Raw genomic sequence first — 26898 nt, 5'->3', positions numbered from 1 at the left:
TGCCAGCAAAACTATTTCCCATCAACTGAATTAATTCTATGATTGTTATGCTTAGAGATGTTGATAAACCAATGTGAACTGCAAAACATAGTGACCGTGTTTTTATCTGTCCAACAAGTCTGTCAGTAATAAAGTTGCTACATACACCAATCTCTGGAAGCAATATTTCAGATCTTAAAAGATAGATCTGTTTATTACTTCAAGTCCTAATAAAAAGCTTGTTTGTTCTTGCCTTGGGTAGATATTCAGGCTAATGTGACATAGCTCCTACAAACACTGCCTTAAAAAGATCTGCAAAAACCAATGTTGTTTAAGAACTTGAGATACTGACATTTGAATTTTATTTTCATTGCTATTTCTGACAGCAAAGCATTTATGACAGAGCAATGGTGGCCTTAAACCCCTAAAAGTAAAAATCAATAAAGGAATGTTTTGAACATTTACTGTTCATGTTCTTCCTTGATAGAATAGATAAACAATGAAATATTTCCTGTCATAAGTTCTGAGTTCATTGTGAAAATATCAACATCTAATGGCATTTGACATGCCTTGTGTTATCCAACACGTTGACCTAAGTTTGTCTAAAACAGCGTAGCCCCTGTAGGAGATCCAAACCATTAAAATCTGTAAAATTTCAGGTGCCACTATACGTACACCAATGTTTAGTTACCAGAATAGTGCTCTAGTTTTCTTGCAGAATGGTTCACTTTTCTGGTAATTCTGATCAGTTGAGATGTTTATGTGTATGTAAGCTGAGTTTCTCCCCACCCCCCTGCTATATTTTTGGCTTAATATGTGAAGTACTGATTTTAGTGTTTACTGTGAAATGATTCAAGACCTGAAACAAAGACTGATTTTGAAATTTCCATTTTTAAAATCTTGTTTGTAGTATAATACTAACCACTTTATTGCTATTTTTAATCTTTTAGAGCTTTTTGATAACTACATGCAGCAGGATGCACATGAGTTCTTGAACTATCTATTAAATACAATTGCGGATATCTTGCAAGAGGAAAGAAAACAAGAGAAGCAAAATGGTCGCCTACCCAATGGCAACATTGATAATGAAAATAACAGCCCACCAGACCCAACCTGGGTTCATGAAATCTTTCAGGGAACATTAACAAACGAAACCAGATGTCTTACATGTGAAACTGTAAGTCTGTATTTACTTAATACATGAATGATGAAACAAAGTTCTGAAGCATGAAGAATTTATCTTAACAGACTAACAAATTAGTTTCTTTCTTTAGAAATTTTACATTTGTATGAGCATACTGTGGATGCCAGTTGGCACTGAGGCATTAGACTGGGATACTCAAAGACCTAAAATACAGGAAAAGTAATCTTTACTTAAATGTCTGTCCACAGGTATTTTGCTGCTACTCAACCCTGATAAATAAACTCCCTCTTTGAGTGAGCTATACCAAAATTTCTTTGAGAGTAGTTCTACAGTAAGAGAAAGAATATATTTCAGAGAAAAACTTGTAATTGAATTTTACCTCCTTGAGAAAGAAAAAACAGCACAATTTGAAAATTACAGTAATTTTGTCACGGTCTATGCCTTAGATATAGTAAAAAGCTAAATGACTGCATTTTTTTGTGTGGCTCTTCATACCTATTTTCTTTAATTACATAATGCATATATTTCAGCATGACATTGGAAAGGAGGAATTAGTCAGATTAAATCTATATATTTCACATGTATTCTTTTTTGTCTTCTAGAAATCCCACCACTTTTTGATGTAAAAAAAAAAAAAAGTTTACTAACGTCATATATAATGCAACTTCAGACTTCAGTAGAGCATGATATTTTGAGTAATTTAAGTGCTGATTTCTACTTACAATCTTTTCTGGTACATTTCTCCTCCCTAGTTATTACCTTATGGCAACTGTCAATCACTTTTCTTTTAGTTCTTAAACTGTGTTGTGTTTTTTTCTTCCTGAAACATGAGTTTAGCTTAGTCTAATGACCAGTGTCATAACGCTTCCTCACCGTGGCATAGTGAATAATACCTGGCAGGATTTTGATTTAGGTATGGTCCTTAACATAATAAAAAAGTGCTGATATGTTACTTACCAGCATTAATTATTAGTTATCAGACCTATCACAATTTTGAGTTTTACTGATATTGTTTAGTTCTATTTATCTGTTAGTTATTGCAGAACAAGATATGTCACGGCTGTTCACAGCTATGCCTCCTTGACTAATTGAATTTTAAAGAATATCTATCACAAGCCTTTTTTTTTTTTTTAATACACATTGCTTTTTGTATACTAGGGCTTTTGTATTCTAACTCCTAACAGCTGGGAAACTATTTTATCAGCTTCTGTCTACTCAGTGTATCAGCTTCTAATTAAAACACAATGACCTGAAAATAAGCACTTAGAAACACATTTACACTTATTAAATAGGTAATAGTACTGTGAATAGTGTCTTATTTTCAAATATAGTGAGTATATAGGATTGGTTTAATGTTTATTGAAGTTGTTGGTATTTAGAGTCCTTCTGTTTTTAGAAAAAGAACTTAAAATGTAAGGAGTACTTGAACATAACTCATGTAGCAGATGACTTGAGATTTACATTGCATTACTTTGCATACTTACCCAGCAATAAGGGATGATTTAGTGCTTATTAATGATAAGAAAACAACCTTAGAATTTTTATTATTATTTAAATGTAGAACTTAATGCATTTTAAAATACAAAATGCAATCTTTCTTCCATGTGAGAAGGAACATATTTTAAGATGCTCCTGAAAGCCAGCATGGAAAGATTTTATTGTATTTTTAATTGTCCTGATTATAGAGCTTCTTTCCAGGACACACTGTCTCATTAGCCCTCCTTTGATCTAAAAAGTTAACGTACTATTTAAAGGTTTATCCTCAGTTTAAATATGGTCAGTGGAATATCAGAAACATAGATATGATTATTTAACAAGGATCAGTGTTTTGGGTCAAGCTACAATAGAAACTAAATAAGTTACAAAGCATATTGTAAGTTGTCTTTATATTCTTTTAATGTGATTTCCTGTCATGATGCATTCCCCCTTCCATGATAGAGATACGAAGTATGATTAAGTGAATTTTACAATTTTATTGTAGCTGATTGATAAAAATGTTCTAGAAGTTCATTGGTTTTGCAGAGTTTTCCTCAACATTTCAGGAAAGAGTATCAGTGAACCATACAATAATGGAATTGACAAAGGGGGAAATGATCTTGGATCAAAAGCATCAGACTGATATTGATAAGGGTTTTCTAGTTCACTTGGTGGTCTTCTTCTTGTTTTGGTATGATTCATCAACATAAAAAATTCTACTTTGGACTGAGGGAAGGCAGTAAGGAATAACTCAGTGGTCTTTCTACAGGAGTTGTACTGAAGACTTAACTATGTCCTACTTTCTCTTCCCTCCCCCACAACAAATCATGCCCTTTGTTTCAGCTTAATTTAAAAATAGGTTCTGTCTTAGCACACATGGGAGCTTACAGCTGCAAAAGCTTTTTTGTCCACGAGCTGATTCACGTTGCTAGCAAAATTCCCAACTGAAAGAAATACAGATTCCTTGGGTGTCAGCCATCTGGGTTTTGTGTTCTGTGTGGCGTTGGCCATCAGACTACAGATGTGCAGTCTGAGTGGAGATTATGTCCATCATGTGAGAACAATGTGCCATGCATTTTCATCAGAATATTGGAACACTCCGGTACATCATTGTTTGGATGCATGTATTGTGCTAGGAGCACTCAAAAGGCTTTTTGAATACATCTGGGCTTTGCTCTGCAAGTGATGACCATGTCTGTTTCTAGGTTTGGTTTTCTTTCATTCTACAGATGATTGAAATACATGGCTTTGAAAATGAGATCATTTTAGTAAGGAATTTAGTGATGTTTATTGGAAAATATAACCTCTAGAGAAGAAGAGACCGTGGTTAGAATGAGAGGTGATTTTTTTTTTTCAGTAAAACTGTACACATAAATTAACAGTTCAAACAAAACTCCATGAAAAATCTTAAAAATGAAGAATAGCATATTCTAAGTTACCAGCCTAAATGGAAAAAATCCACTTAGTTATTCTTTCAATAAAAACTGTAATGGTTCTTCATGATCCAAAGTGCACAATGACCGGCTAACCTGAGAGAGGTTCTTGAAGGCAGTATATCAATATTATCACTAAGAATGGAAAAATTCCTTTTGCAAACTTCTGATTTCAGTACCTATTTCCTTTTCATCCAACTGTAATACATCCTTTTTTTCTTCCCCACTTGCCTTCCTGCCCTTACAGCTTCTGCTTGTGATAAAGCCACCTATGATATTTTCATTCTTTCTTGGAATTTTCTTTGATTAGACCCAGAGAGAAAGTAATATCTTAATTGCATGTCTGAATAACACTGATCATACAGCACCTTAATCCTAGCTGTCCTCGTTGAAGACTGCAGCAGAATGTTTTCTAGAACTGATTTTTTTTCTGAGCCATTCTTAATTCCTAGGCTGCAGTGATTTCCACCAGAGTTCTTAGTGTTCCAAACACAAATTGGTAATTCTGAAAGTGGCTTGCAATGACATCTTTTGAAGAATTGTTATCTCCATACACCTAAGCTGCATTACAACTCTGAGAATGGGAAATGAGCAATGTGCTGAAAGTGCTGGTTGCTCTTTTTGCCTGCCCTAAAAACATCTTGGAAGTTTTCTGCATATATTCTGGAAGTCTAAACATTACACTAAAGCATTTGAATGTTATTGTAGACATGATATATACTGGCACAGTGGCATATTTTCTGTGTATGAATGCTTATTCTTGGAAAGATTATAGAATAGTGGGACAAATCTTTCTCCAGTCCTCTCATAGATATTTAGAGAAAGTTTTAAGTTAATTTCATAAGTGTTTTTTTTCTTTTGATTTGCCCAATTACGTTAATTTTCAGAAATAATTGTCTTGATCAGCTGTATTTTTCTTTTTATTCTCCATGTCTGCTGCCCTTAGGAACTGTGTGCTTCTCTTCTCTTGACAATCAGAGAAAAGCTTCAAATTTCTCTTAGGGAACACAAATCTCACATGTTTTAAAGATGAACTTAATTTGTTCTCTTGTAGATATTTAGCTCTAGCTGCTTTCAATCAAGAAATTGCAGCTGGGCACCTTTTCTGAAAGCATTCACTTTTGTATGTAGGAGCCATAAAAGGCAGTAGACATTCTCACCAGTGACACCAAGTATCTCTAGATACAAAGTGGAAACACTAGCAGACAAAAGCTAAGGTTGCAGTTTGCTGTTTCCTAAACATTTTAATAACACGGTTGATTTTCAATCAGTCTCTTCCCTAACATAGAGTGCAACACCCCTGCCCCTCCTTCCCTGTGTGTCTCTTCTGAAGAGCTTGTAGACCTTTATTCCAGTGTTCCACTTTTGTGATTCATCCCACTGAGTTTCCATGATTGCAGTAAGGTCATAGTTTTCTAATTGCACCATGCTCGTTTCCCATGCTGTGTGCAGTGGTGTAGATGTTATCCACAGTTCTGCCTCTATCAGACTACGTCCCAAGCTCTTGTTTACCAACAAATATGTCATCTGTTGCTTATGAATCTAAACAGGAGTCTTCAGAGCATTTCTGCTCTTTATTAGGAATGCTATGGTAGGCAAATACATGTCTGTCAATAAGAGGAAATCATAGGGGAAGAGAAGAGGTGAGAGCATTATGTAGGAGAAAAATCCTAGTAATTATATTCTTTCAAAAAGTCTGAGGTGTAGAAGGAACCTGGAATTATTGTTGAGCTAAAATCACAGCATAATCACTGGCACTGTATACTTCCATGGACACATACACGCTTCCTTCTTCCTCTTTCTGAACAAAATCAGAAACAGATCTCGCAAATCTCTAACATGCAAAGACATTTCACTTGTAGCAATTTTTGAAAGCTATTACAAGGGCAATGATGCATTCTGTCAATAGAAAATGATGCTGAAAAAGAGGCAAATTAGTGTAACAGGTTTTAGCTGTAATCTGCCTGTCTTTTCTTCCTGCAGATAAGCAGCAAAGATGAAGACTTCTTAGACCTTTCAGTTGATGTGGAGCAGAATACTTCAATCACTCACTGTTTAAGGTAGATGCAAAAATCTGAACTTCCATATTTTGGTTGTTTGTCTGTTTTTTAAACTATGAAAGCAGGAAGTAAAACTCATAGTCATTTTATGTAACAAATTTTATTTTATGTAAACGTAATAAAATTATATTTCTGTTTATTTATGTATGTTTATATATATTTCTGGTAAGAAACTAGTATCTATATAATTTTATCTTTTTTATTCAGGGGTTTCAGCAATACAGAAACTCTGTGCAGTGAATACAAATATTATTGTGAAGAATGTCGCAGTAAGCAAGAAGCACATAAAAGGTACATCAGATTCAGGGAAGGAAAAAAAAAACAACTATTTCTTGAAAATACTCTTGTATTTCCTTTTCTGTGTATATGAGGCATGAGGAGAAAGTTCTGTCTCTCTTAATTGTTTTCACTCTTCTTCCACTTAAGAATAACCTGGTTACATTCCTCGTGCTTGAATTCATCGAGGCTACTTCCATGAGTAGTGAGAATCCATGTCAAGTGTTTTGGGAGGCCTATTATTTATTTTAAGAATGACAAAAATAATGGTCTTAAGACCGAAGATAAGATAAAAAGACAAGCTAAAACTACTAATAATTATTTTAAAATTCTGGATAGTAATGAAAATTTACTGATCTCATGGGACTTCTTAAGCTTGTTTTTCTCTAAATAATTAAATATTTTTTACGATTGCTGCAAGAGACAGTTTGATAGCACTTTTTTTTACTGATTCAGTCTGAATGATGCTTGTAATAACACTTTTTGCTAACTGAGATTTTGATTAGCTGTGCTAAACATCTGCATGACAGTGCTCCTGAAAAGCATCTGAAGTTCCGTGGAAGCCTGTAGTTTATGTTGTGTAAAAACATTTCTTGTCTAATATTTCTTTTAGTCTTGTTTACACCTTTGAAAAAACTCTGATGTTGTGTACTGTGTATTTATTTATTACCTAAGAAAGTATTTGTCTGCTTATATGGATGAGCATCAGGGATGGGAACACTGACATGCTCTACTGGTTATACCACTGATTCTGGTTATTTGGTTTACCGTAGATTGAACACGTGGCTTTTGGCATATCTCATCTGCCAAGTTTGCTTTTACACATTGCATAAGCTTACTAATTGATGTGTATGAGAGGGTTGTGAAGCAAGGTCTGTCCTGTTGTTTTCTGTTGCCTTAGCTTTTTTTCTGTGTGGGAGGCAACATGATCCCTGACCAATAATAAGATGTGTTGACATAAGTCTGTACTGTAGGCACTGATGTATTGGCAAAACACAGCTTTTATTGTTTATACGTTACTCTTCATGTGACCCTTAAGGTCAGTTTCACTGCAGTCATAATATTCTTCCTTCTCTATATCATAAAGTTTATCCATGTTAGTGTCTGTTCAACTAGAAAAGGTGAATTTTTGGCCAGTGAAAGAGCTCCTATTGTCAAACACAACTGCATTTTAAAAAGAGGACATCCATTTTGAAAAAATTGGAGCAGAAATTATATCCATATCTCAGTAATATAACATAAAGTAACTGTCCAGAAAAATAGTTGCTCCTGTCATCTTCCACCCCTTCAACATTTTATTTCCTAGTTTCCTTGCAGGACAAAGAGAAAACTTGAGTCTAGCAGGTTTTTTCAGTTACTATCAAGTCTAAGTTTAATGAGAAAAGAAAAGGAAGGTGTGTTTTCAAGGTTTTTGTCCCCAGTCCCTTATCTTTTGGAAGAGGATTATGTTGTACAAACATACTTACTGACATTCTGAAAATACAGTCTTAGGCACATCTGAAGCCTTCATTGAGCTGTATTGCTGAGACTTTTGAGCTACCTTTCAGGGCTAAAGTTTGACAAATTCTGCACAGTGCTAATCTAAGGTAATAAGCCATGCCGAGAAGCACTGCACTCTAACTTGGTGGCTGTTTTTGTGGCAAATTTATTTTATTTTGTGGGCAAATTTATCGCTCAGAGGGTGCAAGTTTCTGTTTGTTGCCAGGCCAGCTGTGTTTGGCTGATGAGGATTTGTAAGCACTGACGTGAGATCTCAATACCTCAAACTAGAGAAGGGGGGCGGTGAGTCCTCAGTAAAATTAAGTTATCACTTTCTGGCTTTGACTTCAATAAAATGAAGCTGCAACATGTATACAAAATCATTGCGCTTAGAGCATAGCATTTATCTTATTTTGGTAGCATCAGGTAGGCTGAATAACAGTGTGCTGTTTGTATCCCTTGGCAATGTTAAATGAACAGCTCGATAGGAAAACGTGGAGTAACAGAAATGTGGCAAAGTGGTATTGCCTATTTTAAAATTCTTATTTGACTTGGCCAGTTTAATGGGAAGTTCAACTGGCACAGGATCTCTGAAACAACTTTGTTGCGATACCTCCAATGTATACCAAGTGAGGTATAGGATTTGCATTTGGGAACTCGGGAGAGCTCTAGGGAGGTATGTCTTAAAAATGAATTCTGTGCTACATGGCCTTGTGGTGGTTTGATACTGGGAGGTAGCTAAGCGCCACCACAGCAGTCTCTGGTTCCCCCTCTTCAAAAGGACAGGGAGAGAAAATACAATGGAGAGTTCTGTGGGTTGGGTAAGAAGAGGGAGATCACTCACCAATTACTGTAACAGGCAAAATAGTAAGGGAGATTAATATTGTTCATTGCCTATCACTGGTAGACTAGAGCAGTGGGAACTAAAAGTGAAGTAAAGACACCTTCCCACCATCCACCCTCTGATAACTCTTCCCCCCAAGTGGTGCAGGGGAACAGGGAATGGGGGCTGCGGTCAGTCCAAGATGCTTCCTCTCCTTTCCCTCACTCATGGTCCCTCTCTGCCCCTGCTCCCCGTGGGGTCCCTCCCATGGGATGCCATCCTTCCCGAACTGAGCCTGCGGGGGCTGCCCACAGGCTGCAGCTCTTCAGGAACTGCTCCCACACGGCTCCGTCCCACGGGGTCCATCCCCCAGGAGCAAACTGCTCCAGCACGGGTTGCCCCCAGTGGGTGGTAGCTCCCCCCAGCCCCCCTGCTCCTGCGTGGGCTCCTCTCCACGGGCTGCAGCTCCGGCCCGGGGCCTGCTCCTGCGGGGGCTCTCCATGGGCCGCAGCCTCCTCCAGGCCACATCCACCTGCTCCAGCGGGGGCTCCTCCACCCACGGGGGGGCTGCAGCGTGGAGATCTGCTCCACGTGGGACCCATGGGCTGCAGGGGGACAGCCTGCTCCACCAGGGGCCTCTCCACGGGCCGCAGGGGAACTGCTGCTGCCTGCCTGGAGCACCTCCTGCCTCCTGCTGCACTCACCTGGGGGCTGCAGGGCTGCTGCTCACTTCTCTCTTTCCCAGCTGCTGTAGCACAACAGATTTTCCCTGTCTTAAATCTGCTCTCCCAGAGGCACAGCCAACATTGCTTATTGGCTTGGTTGTGGCCAGCGGTGGGCTCCTTTTGGAGTTGGCTGGAGGTGGCTCCTATATAATGTGGGGCAGCTCCTGGGCTCCTCAAAAAGGCCACCTCTGCAGTTCTCCCACTACCAAAACCTTGCTTCATAAACCTAATACAGGCCTCTATGTCTGAACTATTGTATGGGTTATTCACGGGTCTTCATTTAGCTTCTATTCTAAATAAATTTACAATTCTCTCAATTGTTAAAATCCACCTTTACTTTAGCAACAAGGGGGAAGTTCTGTATTATTAAGATGGCTGATGATCTTAGTATCTTTCTAATTTTTTTAAAGACCTCAGTAGATACGTTTTCAGTTAGTCAGTATCAGCTGAAGGATTTGGCTCAATATTGGAAATACTGCATTTTTATGTTTGTGTTTTTCAGGATGAAAGTAAAAAAGCTTCCTATGATTCTAGCTCTCCATTTGAAGAGATTTAAATACATGGATCAGCTGCATCGATACACAAAACTCTCTTATAGAGTAGTTTTTCCTTTAGAGCTTCGTTTATTTAACACCTCAGGAGATGCCACCAATCCTGACAGAATGTATGACCTTGTTGCTGTGGTAGTTCATTGTGGAAGGTAATAACAATATATTTTATGTAAGCGATTTTTGTGTAAGCTTAACTGTGTTTATGAAAACAAAACACCCAGTATCACGTCATTAATAGCATTTAAAGATCTCTTAAAAGTTTATTAGCAAGGGAAGCATTGTGAAGAGATGCTACGAATCCTGGTAATATATGGGTTTGTTGCCATGACAGCTCATTGTGGAAAGCAGAAGCAGTATATTTCATAGGTTTATTTGTATGAGCCTATCTATGTCAAAAGAAAAAAAAATAAAATAAAAATACCCCATGTCATATAAGCAATAACTTTTAAGGATCATAGGATCATTAAAAAAAAGGAAGAGGGAAAGTGTTTTAGAACAGATACTGCTTTATAAAGGCTTTTCTTTAGGGTTTTGTGTGTTTCTTACAGACTTTATCAACATTTTCTGAAATATATGTTATGAGTTTTGTTGATTACTTTATTTCCTTGCTTTCAGAATGTGACTGTTAGACTTGTATTTGAATCATAGAATCATTAAGGTTGGAAAAGACCTACAAGACCATGTGGTCCAAACATACCCCTACCACCAATGTCACCCACTAAACCATGTCCCCAAGCCCCACATCCAACCTTTCCTAAAACACCCCCAGATAGAAGAAAATTTGATGTTGCTGTTTTCCATAGATGTTCTTATGGTTTCAAGTCTTCAAATTAGGGCTGCTGTACAAACTACTTATCGACTAAATAAAAGCGCCAAAGTGGAAAAAGATGATTTAACATCTGGAATCATAGAATAATTTACACTGTGAGGTCAACTACTTAAAGCACAGCTAACTTTGACACTTGATTAGGTTGCTCAGGGCTGTACCCAGTTCAGTTTTATGACTAGGAATGGGGATTTTTACTGCCTCTTTGGGCAATTTGTTTCAGTCTATCAACATTCTCACTGTACTTTCTTTCCCCTTTATGTCACATCAGAATTTCCCTTTTCACGCTTTGTGACCATTGCCTCTCTTACCCCACCTGGTGCTGTAGTTCTCTGACAAATGCAGTAACCTGCTGCTAGCCTTGCTCCAGTTTATCAGTCTCTCTGTTGCATTGACCAAGCAGTGTCTGGAATTCAATGTCCAATTTTGGGTCCCAGAGTGCAGAGTAGCAGGGAGTTATCACTCTAACAGTACAGCCCTACATATGCTCAATCTTGGAAACGTACCCATTCTCACAGCCATGTCAGGTTAGTTGTGTTTTACTTTGGGTTGTATAATTTGGTACGCAAACATGTCCCTCATAGACGGCAGCCTTCCCTCCCTGATACAAACACAAAAATTGTATGAGTGTCATTAGCAGGTTCAGGCAGTTTCAGAACTACTTTAGGTAGTTGTCCACTTTCAGTTTTAAGGTGTAGCTAGTTTGGAAAGTGTATCATCTTCTTACCTGAAATCTGATTAATTAGTAAGACACTTTTACAGATTTCATTCCTGTCATGGTTGTGGAGAAATTTCTTGTCTGCCACAAACTGAAGAGCTGTGCATTAGAACTGTTTTAGTTTAAATGGGAGACTTTTCCATGCTGTAAGAATTCTTGAAACTTCTAAATTGCCAGTTTAATTCAGTTTTTATTTGCAGTCAAGCAAATGAAGAGATTCCTGATTGAGCCTGTAGGTGAACAACAGCTCTACATATTCTCTTTATGAAGATCAGAACTGGTGTGAGATCTATCCTGTCCTTATGAAGCATCAGAATCATTTATTGATTTAAGTTCTCTGTCTCTCTTTTATTTCCCTTCATTTATATTTTCATGCCTGTGCTGCTTATTTCTCAGTTTATGCATAATCCTTTTTTTAGCACAATATTTAATACAGATACGTGAGACATTGTTATGAAAATAATTTAAGTGGAAGACGAAAAAAAACATCCAAGCAGAAATTGTGTTGGTACCCATCTCAATTACTGTTAAATACTGCTTTTGTACAAGAAAAAAACACTTTAATGAAATATGTTTATACATACATGTGTTATAGTTTGTGTTCTTTTTTTTAATTTTATTTTACAGTGGCCCTAACAGAGGACATTATATTGCAATAGTGAAAAGTCATGATTTTTGGTTGCTTTTTGATGATGATATTGTTGAGGTAAGCTTTGTGTATACTCTGGACTTTTTTCTCATACCAACCTGAGCACTTGCAGCCCTTGTTGTGTGCATGATTATTTAAAGTAAAAAGACTGATACGCTAATGAGAAGAGTTATTCAATCCCAATCTAAATGATCAATAACTGTAAGGGCAGAGCTGCACCTTGCAATTTGACTGCACAGTAAGTTTAATTGCATTTTGTTTTGTATATTTCTGAAAAGAAGCTTCTTTGTTTATGGCCATTGTCTTTCACCTTTGTTTAGTAAGCTGAGCCTGTGGCCAGAGTATATGGCAAATAAAGGTGCAGATAAATTGGTTTTATTGCAGTTCTTCTCTGAGAGTAAATAACTTCTTGGAGGAATGTATTTGTGCATATTTTCTAAAAGGTTATAAATTATTGGAATGGATCAGTCTGGTCATCTGTTTTGTACAATGTCCTGGATTGTTTAAGAAAAAGCTGCAACAAGCATCAAAATAGACAAACAGTGAGTTCCTGAGTTTCAGCGTAAAATCTAGAAGTTAGTCCCTGAAACAGGAGTCTTTCGCTTCTGGTGTTCTTGCTAGTATTAGCCATGCTTCCAGGAATTCGTGGTATTCAAACAAACAAACAAAAAAAATCCCTTCACCAGTTTTTGCTTTGTCAACTGTTTCATCAGTTATTTTTTATTCTTCATTGAGAAAAAGAGCAGAAACTGCTCATGTCTGTATTTTGTACTGTTTTAGGTTTTTTGCTTGTTCTGTCATCTTCCTTTTTTTTTTTTTATGCCTACGCATGAACAGAAGTATGATTGTGCTGTCCATGTCTTTTATTAGATTTAATTAAGCCAGTACAATGAATAGTTTTCATTTTTTGTTACATTATAAAAGTACTGTATAATTAAAAAGAAGAAAAATGAGTGAGACAGGTATTGGACTTACTGTGTTAATTGGCAGGACAAGGGTATTAAGGAGTCTAATCTCCAAGCCACGTTATGGATCATTTTTCACACAGGAAATGACAGACGTGGAAATACGCAGGGTTGCTGGGAAAGTAGAATGATTGCCTCTATGTCTTATCAAGATACACCATAAATTGAAATGTCTCAATAGGGTCAGAAGTTCAATTTCCTCCAAGGAAAAGAGAGGCCACTGTGGTAGATCTCGTATGATTTCACAAAGATCAGGGACAATCTCCAATTCCAAACCAGTAACACCTGGCCCATGGTTAGTCAAGTTGGAATGACTTGCTCCTTCCTGAGAGAGGTTTCATTTCAAATAATAGGAATGAGATCAAATAATATCTGCCTAAGTGAAGGAAAGTTCATCTTTCCACCTTTTTGTTGTTTGTAGCATAATTATCCTTGGTTTAAAATACAGCAAGAGAGCTTGCTTTTAATTTCAATTTCTTTTGTATAAAAAGCGATGACAAGAAAACCAGACTATACTCATTTCAAAAATGTCTGTTTTTGGCAGACACTTTAAGTCTTTCCCCAAAAATCTTGGCTATAGGAGACTTTCCAGGCTGGCAGGATGACAAGCAAACTTTGTATGAAAAACTAAGAAAAAATCAGCCTTCATTCTCTGCCTTCTCATTGTTCTCATCTGCAGTTGACTGGTTTACACTGCTTAGAGTGAGAAATGATGTCTTGTACATATGTTCTTCATTGTGAATTTAAAGTCTTAGTGGGATATTGTTATCCTTAAAGCTTTTCTGTGTGAAATTTGCACAAACAATGCACGTTGGGTTACACTGATAGGTTCACTTAATCCTTAAAATTGCACACACATACATACATAAACATATGTATACTCTACCATCTTTGCAGTTGATGACAGACTGAAAACATAGCAACTTTAAGAATTATTGGGATTTGATTATTTTATTTAATATGTGAAAGTTATTTTTGTTTGAGAACATATTTTAGAGCGGTACGTAATGTGATGTATATGTAATATGCAAGGTAATCTCACGTTAAAATTTTGGATTTTCACATGCAGAAAATTGATGCACAAGCTATTGAAGAATTCTACGGGTTGACATCAGACATCTCAAAGAACTCTGAGTCTGGTTACATCCTCTTCTATCAGTCTCGGGATTGAGGGGGAACTGTAGCGGAGAGAGATTGTTATGCCTCGCATCTCTATCTTGGAATGGAGCAAGCACTGAAGAAAAGCAGGAAGCTCCAGGGGTGGTAGCACAGTTTGCACACAACTAAGCAAAGAGTTTGAGATTTTTAAAACCTTCATATCATTACCATTTTATTTGCTCAGGTATCACGCTGACTACACGTCTTCACTGCATCCCGTAAGCAAAAAAGAGATACCAACCGCTCTTGCAGGAGCTTTCCATTAGGTAATGCTGTTTCTGTGGTCCTAATTCAAAGCCCGTTAAGCTCACTGGAGAACCTTACATGGACTTCAGTGGAATTTGAGTCAGGTTCTAACTGCACTGCCAGGTTGGTGCAATAGGAGCATTAGAAATCTGTATTTTATACAGACTTCGCATATAAAAAGTAAAGGACTCTTTGTGAACTTAGTTTCCTGTGCTTAAGTTTGAAAGAATGAGGCTGGGAGGGTTAACATGTAAGCAAGAAGATATATCTGGGCCCAATTGCCTTCTTGATGGTAGTAGTTTAACTGAAGATATAAACTGGTGTCAGGGAGGCAAGTATGTTTTGCTTCTCTGAAGAAGCTTACGTTATTTATAATGTATGATCGGGAACAATCAGTCAAGATTATGGCTTTTAATCTCCGTATGGGGAAAGGTTTGGTTTGTAATAGTTTATTTTTATTTATAAATTATTGTAACTTAGGATCTTGTGTACTGACTGTCCTTTATTCTAACAAGTATTGAGAATTTTATATATTAATTTGAATTAAAACTATGTTAAAATGTTAAAGAAGAGCCAATATAAATTCTAAAAACAGTGTCTACAATGTCTTAAAAAGATTAGTAACATAGGAGAGAGATTTCCTTCTGGAAGAACTGGTATCTAAGTGAGGTACTTGATTTAATTAAACTAGAATATCATCTTTCCATTAATGGATGAAAAAAGTGAACAAATACTACACAGAAGACTTTTAAGAATGCATATCAAAAGAAAATGATGGTGCAGCGGTGGTATACCAGTCTTTATAGTTCTTTAATAATTTATTAATATCTTGTACTCTAAGCAAATTAGAATGATTTGGATCAAAGTAAGCTGTTTTCAGAATATCATTCCCTTTCTTAAAAACAGATCCACTTATGTTACCAATAACATGGGTGACTGTCTCAAAAACCACTCAAGGTCTCAAGTATATTTTTTTCTAAGTAATAAAAGAAAAAAGCTTAAAATTTAATGAGACTGAAGATACTGCATTCCTTTAAAAGTAGAATGAAGAGTAGGGTTTTTCACTGAAACCAGCTGTTTTACCCTGCTTTAGGTTTACGAAACAGCATTAAGAACTAACTCTTGACAAAACACCTGATCTGTAATAAATGTGAACTACTGTGATCTGACTGACATTCTTCCATTTAACAGTACTTTGTCTGACAGTAGCTGAATGTAATTTCTGGAAAGTCAGGGGATATATGTTCCAGATGATGGCAATCAGGTCTTGGATGTCCTTGTCACCCCTCTTCAGCTAGTGATTTTTACATTATTGTAGTTTTCTAAGGTTATTTTATTGATACTGTTACAACTTTTGACAAGAATGTCTCCTGTCTGCTGCTATAACTGACTATTTACTTACCTGTATCTTTTAGCTCAGGAAATGACTTCACCTATCCGCTCAGTTGAACAAATCTTTAACAGGGTCACTAAATAAATTGGGCTATTTAGCAACTGTCATGCTGTAACAAATTGCTTTTGTAAAATGCAAAGTTTCTAAAGCCCTGGTTTGGCTAGAATTCTTTTGTATAAAATTATGTATCATGATTAAACTACCAGCACTGTAAAGTAAAGCTCAAATATTGTGGGAGATGCAGAAATAGGATTGGATTTTTCTTAAGGGATTCAAGTAATTTTAACACCTGTTTTAAGCCCTCAGTGGGAAAAGGGTTGAGGAGTGAGCCGGTTGGTTAATGGTGCATGTTAGAAGGATGAAGTCCTTTGCATACTAAAGGTACAGCATTGTAAAAGAACTGTCATGTTACTTTTTGCTAATGGACAATTTTTTGTTATTTTTCTTTCTTTTTTCTTTTCCTAGTGTAGTCAAAATCTGAGACTAGTTGCTAAATACTTTATACCCTAACAAAATTCAAAACATTTTCATTTTATTCACTGGTTTTACTCCTGCCACATATTTTTATAAGGCGCTGACTTTCGTTTTGTATAGGGTTTTTGAGATAGTATTCCAAATTATATATTTCATTTTACTTTTAGTGCAGCTGAAATAATCGGAAGTTCTCAATTAAACTATTATCAGAAACTGCAACTTCATAAAAAAAGAAAAGAAAAGAGGCAGGGAAGTGCAAAATATGACTGATTGGTATGTAAAGCATTATAGGATTATTTCTTGGCTGTAGTACAGAGGGGAGTATGGGAAAGTCGTCAGTTGTTGTAAATGGTGGAAATGATTTGCTGTGTACCTATGTAAATGTTAATTGGGACTGCAGTCCCCTATTTTGTATATTGGAGCAAAAAACTTCTATTAAATAAAGTATGTTCTCTAAAGGTAAGTACTGCATCCTTTGCAGAGCCCCGATGGTCAGTCTGCTGTCTTTTGTGCTTTTCAGTGTTTTCAAACCTAAAAAGTATCTGGAGCTTCCTGTATTAAGTTAACTGCCCTTAGCCATGGAGGGAGAAGCGTGTTTAAATATGGTGCATTTTATATCTCTGTCTGTTGTTACAAATAATGGTTTGGTGGCAGTAATGTTTTTGGTGGTGCACTTCTCTAAAACTAGTTTTTAAGTCAGTTGTTGATCTCTGAGGCAGAGAAGAGGGAGTGTTTTGAAATACCATTTTTTCTTGACTTCCATTTCCTCTAAAAATCTTTATGTTGCTACAAAATGTGCATTCAAGTTACCTAATTGATTTCTTCGGTTGCCACTTTGTGGGAGGGGAAACAGAAAGAAAAATAGGAGTGCTTACAGTATTAGCATAAGAGAGAGACTGACGAAAGAACTGGAGTCCACCATCAGCAGAAAAAGGTGCATTACTTTAGTAAAAATCTCTTTTTGTTATCTATGTGTGATTTGGTATCAGGTTAATTTTCACTTGGAGTATACGCCGCTGTTTGCAATGAATGTATGTACTTTTTACAAACAGATCATAAAGATCATACCCTGCCGTATTTGTAGTTGTGACAACCATACCACATCCATGGTCTTTCAGTGTACAGAAATTGTGACTTTAAGGTGTTCAGGTTCATGTATGGATGACTAAAATGAACTCTGTTGTGAGAAGTTACTCATAAGTCAGGTTTAGGTGACATTCAGATGCTAGCACGTAGAGATGTGATGCCGTTTCAGATCTACTGCCATACCCTGAGACATCTGCGTAGGACTGGCAGATCTCACACAAGACTTACAAAAGATCTGCATCCTTCTGGAGCAGCAGCTTAAGGCTGGACAGGACATCCTGGCTTGCTTCCCATGTCTTTGTCTCAGCATTTTCACAAGCACTGTTGCATATGCCCTCCTTGGTGCATATAAAGATGAAAGTTTCTATCACTTCGTTACTTTTCTGAGGCCTCTGGTTACTTTTTTAATTCCCTTATTAAAATTAAAAGAATTTTATGTTCTGTTTGGTCCAGTCTTTCAGCTGTGGGTTTAAGATGATCAGTTATTATTACGATTACCCTTTAAATAGAAATTTTGTTATGTGAAATGTTCAATCTTCATTTAACAGAACTTCCTTAGCTTTATTTCTTATTTTTTTGCACAGAAATTTCCAATTGCCTGTACAAGAGAAATCTTACTATGGGTTAAATCTGTGGGTTGCAGCGTTACATTGCAAATGTTTATGTGACTTTTTTTCCAGAAGTTTAAATAATCCAGATGTGGTTTGTTTGCTTTCATAGAGGGGCTTTATAGTCTGAGTTGTTCACTCCCTCCCCCCATGTTTGTCTGGGTTGATCTCAAGATTGTATGTCTTTGAAATTCAGTCTTTGTTTTCCCTCTTGATAATACAATGTGCACATTTTATGGTTTCTGTCCTGTAAGGCTTCAAAAATCCTCTAACCTCTCACAGTGTAATGTGAGATGTATAATACATTTGTCTCTTTACATGCAAGCCTCCAAGTACTCAATTATTGCCAAAATTAATATTCTACATCATCTGTATTCAAGGGCTGTTCATTTTGCAGCAGCATTGCTGATCAGTTGTTACAACTGAACTATGCAGGTCAACTACCATGCAAACAAACACTGGCTTCATCTTTTTACTATGGAGATCTCTGAAATCTGTTGTTTCCAGTTTTAATGATGGAGTCTGGTGAGGCAGAAATAAACTTTGTTTGGCTTATGTTCAAAAACATCTGCAAAATTGTCTGCCTTTTTCTTTTTTCTTCTCTTCTTTTAGCGAGTTAATTTTCAGGCTAACACTAAGAAATCTGTTAATCTGAAAATGGTCATTGAGTTCCTTTTGGGGGAGCTTGTATAAGTGTGTTTTGGATACATAAGGAGGATTGTTTGCAGACATCACCAGCTTTGAAATGAACTAAAGGGTATCTTCCAGTTTCTTCCCAAAAGTCCAAATGATTATATTCTTCCTTTCCCTCTAACAGCTTGTGATTGCTGCCTTCACAAGAGATTTTAAGGGTTCAGAAAAGGGCAGAGGTACTGCCTCCCTAGCTCTTTGTATAGAGCTTGTGCTGGCAGCATTAGGGAGCTTTAATTACAGAAGGATCATCAGTCATGTCCTTGATCTGCATTCCACAGGTTATGCAATTCATGAGTGGAGATCTTACAGAGAAAATGGAGAAGTAACTTTGCAATTATTCACTGCAATACTAGATAAAAAAGCAACAGTTCCTAAAAGGTAAAAAATTTAATGAAGATCTCAGGTGCTGGGAGAATTTAGGGTGTATCCAAAACATCCTCCATACTCTCGGCTTCTGTTGCTTTAATTAGTCATGCCTATATGTGTGTGCTTTGTTAAAATTTGTTAAGTCTAAATTCAAAATTTTCTACTTGTACACATATTTGTGAGGTCGATATGACTACATTACTTAGTGCTCTTCCAGAAACAGTTTATGTGTATGTTTCAGCTGAACGGAGTATGATCTTGCAGCGGTCTGATCCAGAAAGCATTTTCAGCTTTTCGCTAGGAGTATTTTTCATTTTTGTATTTCCTGTTACTGTTTTTAAGGTAGAAAAAAAAATAAAAAAATCTCAAGATCTCCAAATACTTTACTAGCATGCTATATTATTCAGTGATGCAATATCCACGAATGCCTAAAAGTCTCGCTGCTGTCAAGCGTTGGCTCTTAAGAGTCTGAATGTCATCACGTCATAAAGCAATCACGTATCAGCTGCTTCGAGTGTGATTATTATGTTATTTCAACTCTCACTAAATGTTGCTTTATTGTAAAGGCAGTTTTAATTGTCTTGTTACGAGTTGTGTTAATGACATTCAACTCGAGTTATACTTCCATGTGAGCACATTTATTTGTGTTTCTAGGAACTGATTATCCTAACGTTATGTCAGTCCTCTCTCTGCATCTTTCATGTCAAGCAAGACTGCAGATGCATAGATGCAGGCAATGTCTGCTAAATTAGTGAACAGTATTTCAGAGATTAGATCAATATTTAAGATTTTTGCATTGAAAAGAGATGGAGGTTTTTTGTCTTCTAATCCCTATGCATCTATGGTGAAGGTTCTCCAACAGCAAAAATGATTTTTTGAAGTCATGGGATTGAACAAATGTGACAACCATGATGTACCCCTTTCTTCCTGTTTTTAAAAACTATGGAAGCAGTCCTTAACATTGTTACAGAACATGAAATATATCTGAAAATTGAACGATATGCTTTTACAGAAGGTAACTTCAAATTATTTTGAGATTGCTTGAGTTCAGTGTGGTGACATGGCCCTATTACATCAGGGGTCTATCAGAATGAGCAACAGATCCATTAGGAGCTAGATACCAAGATTTCTTTGATACCTTACTCTATTTGGAAATCCCAACGTATTCTAATAGGACAAAAATTTTACTAAGGGATATCTCTATCCATGATATCATCTACCTGGGCTTGTGCACAGCATTTGACCCTGTCCTGCATGATATCCTTGTCTCTTAATTGGAGAGGAATGGATTTGATGGATGGACCACTTGGTGGGTAAGGAGTTGGCTGGATGGCCACACTCAAACTGTTGCTGTCAACAGCTCAATGTCCAAGTGGAGATCAGTAATGAGTGGTGTTCCTCTGGGGTCTATAGTGGGACTGGCACTATTTAACATCTTTGTCAGTGGCACGGGGCGGTTTTACTTGGGTGGGCAGTGGAGCTCCACCTTAGTCACTCTCACACTACCCCTCCTTAAAGGGAAAGGGGAGAAAATACGATGCAAAGGGCTCAAGGGTTGAGATAGGACAGGGAGATCGCTCAACAATTACTGTGACAAGCAAAAGAGACTCAGAGTAGGGAGAGAGTAAGATTTATTGCCTATTACTAACAAGCTAGAGAAGTGAGAAACAAAGCAAAGAAACCAAAAACACCTTCCCCCCCATCCAACCTCTTCCACCTTTTCCCTCTGACCAGCGCGGGGGAATGGGGGCTGTGGTCAGTCCCTGGCGCTTCATCTCCACCACTCCTTCGCGGTCCCTCTCTGCCCCTGCTCCCCGTGGGGTCCCTCCCATGGATGCCGTCCTTCCCGAACTGAGCCTGCGGGGGCTGCCCACAGGCTGCAGCTCTTCAGGAACTGCTCCCACACGGCTCCGTCCCATGGGGTCCATCCCCCAGGAGCAAACTGCTCCAGCACGGGTCCCCCACGGGTGGCGGCAGCTCCCCCCAGCCCCCCTGCTCCTGCGTGGGCTCCTCTCCACGGGCTGCAGCTCCGGCCCGGGGCCTGCTCCTGCGGGAGCTCTCCATGGGCCGCAGCCTCCTCCAGGCCACATCCACCTGCTCCACCGGGGACTCCTCCACCCATGGGGGGGCTGCAGCGTGGAGATCTGCTCCATGTGGGACCCATGGGCTGCAGGGGGACAGCCTGCTCCACCAGGGGCCTCTCCACTGAATTGCAAAGCATTAGTGGTAGGGACCCCAGCCTGAGACCACGAGCTATTTTCCACACATATATTGAAACACTAATTAGCCTCTTATATTACAAACTGAAAAAAATCATAATTCACCAGAGGAGAATTGAGACAAAAATGACTACAGTTTCTAAGCTGTCTATAGTCTTTTTACATTATGGGATTGTGTGCAAGACAACCTTTTCTTTCCCCAAATATATATTAAAAAAGAACTTCAGCATTTAGAAAAATTACAGTGCATGATAATTTTGTGCTTCAGTGAGTAACAGTAATTGTTAAAGAATATAAAGCAGCAAAACACTGCTTTGGGTTAAATTTGGCAACTTTTAAAAGTAAAACTAACTGGAATATTGTAAGCTTTTTAATAAGGATTAGAGGGAGATGAAAAAAGTCCTACACTTGAAATCTGAAAACAATGAGCATCCTGCTAGACTGGGGGATGAGGGAGGGGGTGTGCAAAGAATAAAAAGAAAAAAAGCTGTGCAGGCTGATAGTCTGTATAACATGCTGCCTCCTATCAGCCTGCACTATGAGCCTACAAGTCCAAAAATGGCATCTTCTAATGTTTGTGCTGTATGTCAGATATATTCAAATCCATCAAAAGACACAGCTTGCCATTCAATGGAAAACTTTCTTAAAGAACATACCTGTGATAACAGCTACAGCGTGTGAATATTTGTCTTTAACTACTTCAATGTCAACGTGAATATTAGAAATGCTCTGAAAGGGAATAATGTGGGAAAAAAAAACAGCTGCCACATGTCCTTAAAAATGAAAAATGTGGCTTTCTGGGGATGCTTGGTGTCATAGACTCATAGAACGGTTTGGGTTGGAAAGGACCTTAATGACCATTCAGTTCCAACCTGGCCTTGAGCACCTCCAGGGCTGGGGCATCCATGGCTTCTCTGGGCAGCCTGTGCCAGGGCCTCACCACCCTCTGAGATAAGAATTTCTTCCTAATATCCGGTCTAAAGCTACCCTCTTTTAGTTTAAAGCTGTCACCCTTTGTCCTGTCATTACACCCCTTGACCATGAGTCCCTCCCCAGCTTTCCTATAGCCCCTTTTAGGTACTGCAAGGTCACCATAAGGTCTCCCCAGAGTCTTTCGAAGTCACCAACCACCTCCTTATTTTCCATGTGCCTTAGCACAGTTTCCAGGAGGATCTGCTCCATGATCTTGCCTGTCACATAGGTGAGACTGACCGGCCTGTTGTTCTCCAGGTGTTCCTTTTTTCTCCTTTTAAAAACAGGGGTTATGTTTCCCCTTTTCAAGTCACTGAGAGCGTCACTGTGGAGTCCTGGATAATCCAGTCCTGCTTCGGTGTTTCCCTTCAAGAAAATGTGTGTGTTTCAGAGAGCTGTCAAAAATCTCCTGTGCAGGACTCCTGCCTATAGTCTGACATTGCAATGACTGTTGCATTTGGCATTGTGCCCAGACATGAAGTGCACATAAAAACTGAATCTCAAAAAAAAATCCTCGCAAAGTTGGCAGCAAGACTGGGTAAAACCCTACATAAACTGGTTGCTTGTTCTTCTGCTTCTGTGCAACAGGTATGGCAGCTTTTAGGACTGGAGTGTAACCTTGTTGGTTTTTATATTCAACTCATCCTTATTGTGACACGCTCAATTTGGTGGTTTCTAACTGAGGGGCATTTAGCATCTGCTCATGGAGATAATTTCATTAAATCGTGATCTGACTCCAATTTCCATCGCTGGCAGTGCATGGATAGGAAAGACTTTCTGACATTTTGTGGCTATTTACTTAAGTGCCAAGAGCAGCACGGCATTTTCTGCTTAGCTCCCTCGAGGGCTGGCCAAGATTGTAGGGGTCAACATGCAGAGAGACTAGAAAAATCCAATTAATCATTACATTTAATAGGAGTTGTGGATTTTAAATACCTTTGTTGATATGGAACACAGATAGGATACTGTAAAAGCTGCAGAAGCAAGGAGTACTGAAGGCTTGTGCTCTTGAATATTTTAGACCTTCCAAATGCTCCATAAAAGCACACAGACCTTCGAAAAACAACAGCTCTCCCAGTGCATTGTCCTTGAGAAGCTGATTCTATGCAAATAGCAACATTTTCTGGTGAAATGAGGAGCAATGAAGCATTTTTCTCATTCTGCGAGCAGGGTCTGCATAAATTTTGAGGCTGAAGTTCTTTCTCGTTTAAAATTAGTTTGAAGTTATGTGATTAATAATTTAATGAAATACTTCTCACAAATTACTACATTTGGTGAATAAAGTTCTAGGTCTACTTAGATCAGTGCTGGCTTCCCATTGTTGCTGCTACTTTTTTAATTATAGGACGGGAGATCTGGAGATTAAAAGTCAGCTTTCACATTTGGCACTCCATTTCTTTGGCAGATTGGTCTGTTGTGGATGTTTAGATAATTATATGTAAATCCCCACTCTTGCTAATGGCCACCTTGAGGGTTATTTACTACAAATTTGTCAGTTCCTGAATGTTTCTCCTAGAGCAGGAGGAGGAATTGAAAAACATTTTGACACATTCGTGCCAATGGAAGTTGAATGCAGACATGGAAATGCTTCAACTCTGCAGTGTCTAAGCATGGATGTTTTCAGACTGCTACTCTTATGCTGGCAAGCAGGCTATGTATTTAAAAACAAAAGCTTTTGAAATGCAAGTGCCTGGAGCCAATTGTCTCACTATGAATTAAAATTCTATTTGTCTGCTAAATATTTTTCACTATTAACAGAAAAAATAAAAAATAATAATAAAAAAAAAAAGGAGCTACATACTTTCAGTGTCTCTGGAAAGGTCAAAAGGTCGTAGGTTATTTTAATATAGGTGTGTAATTCAAATTTGAAAGTGTAACTTTATACATAGACTTGACAATTTGGGCTCGATTAAAAGAATTTTTCAATAGCTTCACATATGGTAAAGAATCCATGTCATAGATTGCAATGACAATGCACAGCTACATATAACAGAAAAGAAGTTTTCACATAATTAAATCCCAGTCATCTTAAAATCAATGGAGCTAATAATAGCAATGGTCAAAGTTTTAAAAATGTTCCAAGTGTGCCATAATAACACAGTGCATTCAAACCTATGTGGGCACAGATTTGTGTTTATGGATGATTAATGCTATTCATACAGAAATATCAACATCAACAGCAAGAGCTTTCACATACTAAGTGTGGGAGACAAGTTCTATCTTCTTTAAATAGTCTTTTGAAAACATTTTTTATTCCTTTATAAATTCAAATGAACAATTTTTCTAACTAAAACTGAGTTGAAGAATGCAGCCAAGCACAGTCATGATTAGTTCATTCACAGCTCACCAATAGTTTGTTCATTACATAAAGAAATTCAAATCTTCAGAACTGAATTAATAGTACTTGGCGAACTGTGCTGATTCTGTTTTGTTACACAGTTGACCTTTTTTGTTTGTTTTGGTACATATACATGGTACTAGAGAAGAAAAGCCCTCCCCCCCACACACACATGTAACCCCATATAATAAACTAGATTACAAATGATAATAATTTAAATATAAATATATAATTCTGTGAAACTGTATATATCTTTGAAAAATTATTGAAATAAACATTCATGATGTTGATTTAATAAAGTGCAATTCTGAGCTACAGAATGGCTGGCTGACTGGAGGGCTTGGTGTTTGGTTAGTTTCTGTAAATTGTTTTGGTTGCCAGATGTAAATATTGGCCTTTCCTAATGCCTTTCTTGTGCTCTTTTCAAAGAGCCCCAAGATTAAAAATGAAATTTAGCGTTTCTGCTGGATTAGAACTAGTAAGCAAAGAGGAATACTGACTGCTGTAGAATCACAGAATCATTAAGGTTGGACAAGACCTCCAAGATCATCTGCTCCAACCATCCCCTACCACCAATGTCACCCACTAACCCATGTCCCCAGGCACCACGTCCAGCCTCTCCTTGAACACCCCCAGGGACGGTGACTCCACCACCTCCCTGGGCAACCCGTCCCAGTGCCTGACTGCTCTTTCTGAGCAGAAATGTCTCCTCATTGCCAACCTGAACCTCCCCTGCCCCAACTTGAGGCCATTCCCTCTGGTCCTATCACTGGTTATCTGTGAGCAGAGGCCGACCCCAGCTCCCCACAGCTTCCTTTCAGGTAGTAGAGAGCAATGAGGTCCTCCCTGAGCCTCCTCTTCCCCAGACCAAACACCCCCAGCTCCCTCAGCCGCTCCTCACAGGACTCGTGCTCCAGGCCCTTCACCAGCTTCGTAGCCCTGCTCTGCCCCAAGCCTGTAGCATAATATGTGTCCTCAATTTTACGCAGGCTGTGACACAAAGGTAAGTGCCACCCCATAGTATTCAAACACAAGACAACCTGAATCACTATGGTTGTGGAACAGATTTACCGAGGTCATAATTAGATGCAAAGACAGCTGAAGGGTCACCCTGGGCTTTACCTTCAGTTGCTTCCAGGCCACCCAGAGCAGTCAGGGTCGGTGACCACACTAGGACTCGGGCTCAGGTACAGCTCTGGGTGTCTGTGGGAGGGAGGACATTGCACTCTGCTGCAGAATTCAAACACTGCAGTTAAACCAGTCCTGCCAGGGCCACACCACCTACGATATGTGCTAAGTAGGTGATTGTCAGCTGGAATTTCACCAAGGGCTAATTCTGCATTATGGATTTTTGTTTGTTTGTTTTAGAGTGCTGTTGTGTGAGCAAAATTAGCTAGGTTCATGTCAGTGGCATGTGGTTTTAAAAGGAGGGCTGCTTGGAGAGAAGAGGGTCTAATGGTATTGAAAAATGTTGGTGTTTTTTTTCAGTGTCAAAAATGAAATCCAGGCATTTGCACAGGCAAACGATGGGATTGCAGGAGGGAGCTTTGAAGAAGCTCCAGTACATTGAGCATGCAGTGGGCCACCTACCAACCAACTGATATTGATATCTGACTTCTCAAATCTGATCTTTCTCCCTCTGATGAGAGCCTAGGGTAAAGGAGACAGCCAACCTTGCAGTGTCCAGGGCAAAAGCCACTAGTGGGGTATGGTGCATCCGTAGAGGAACATCTCCTGCCATGTGTGTGCAGTTGTGTCCTCAGAGGAGGCTCAGGGGCGACCTTATTGCTCTCTACAGGTACCTTAAAGGAGGCTGTAGTGAGGTGGGGATTGGCCTGTTCTCCCACGTGCCTGGTGACAGGACGAGGGGGAATGGGCTTAAGTTGCACCACGGGAGGTTTAGGTTGGATATTAGGAAGAACTTCTTTACCGAAAGGGTTGTTAGGCATTGGAATGGGCTGCCCAGGGAAGTGGTGGAGTCACCATCCCTTGGAGATCTGTGTAAAAGAACTGGGTGTTTGAGCTAACAGAGCGAGATGTGTGATGATTATCTTTGGAACAGTCTGGCATGAGAGGAGATGAGCCATTTGATGTCACAAGTGGACTTCACAGAGATTTTCTGAAGAAAATAAATGACCTCGGAAGAACCTTCTGATTCCCCAGGCCGGAGGAGGAGGTTTCCTACTTATCTCTCCTTGTGGCCTCTCGTGTACCACAGAGCTATAATTTTTCTCCAGCTGC

General features: G+C 38.5%; 1 protein-coding gene across 1 annotated transcript in view; it reads left to right on the top strand.

Moving 5' to 3' along the window:
- USP12 (ubiquitin specific peptidase 12) overlaps positions 1 to 18636 on the top strand; it is a 37934-nt gene extending 19298 nt beyond the window's left edge. The window contains exons 4-9 of the mRNA XM_068672097.1: positions 930 to 1156; positions 6016 to 6092; positions 6300 to 6383; positions 9898 to 10095; positions 12118 to 12196; positions 14174 to 18636. Of these exons, the coding sequence (XP_068528198.1) occupies positions 930 to 1156; positions 6016 to 6092; positions 6300 to 6383; positions 9898 to 10095; positions 12118 to 12196; positions 14174 to 14275 (767 nt within the window). The 3' untranslated portion in view covers positions 14276 to 18636. The remainder of the gene's footprint in view (positions 1 to 929; positions 1157 to 6015; positions 6093 to 6299; positions 6384 to 9897; positions 10096 to 12117; positions 12197 to 14173) is intronic.
- Positions 18637 to 26898: the final 8262 nt, after the last annotated feature.

The sequence above is a fragment of the Anas acuta genome, chromosome 1 (genome assembly GCF_963932015.1).
Source record: "Anas acuta chromosome 1, bAnaAcu1.1, whole genome shotgun sequence".
Classification (NCBI taxonomy): domain Eukaryota; kingdom Metazoa; phylum Chordata; class Aves; order Anseriformes; family Anatidae; genus Anas; species Anas acuta.
The sequence above is the reverse complement of the archived record's forward strand: the minus strand, read 5'-3'. Positions and strand labels throughout refer to the sequence as shown.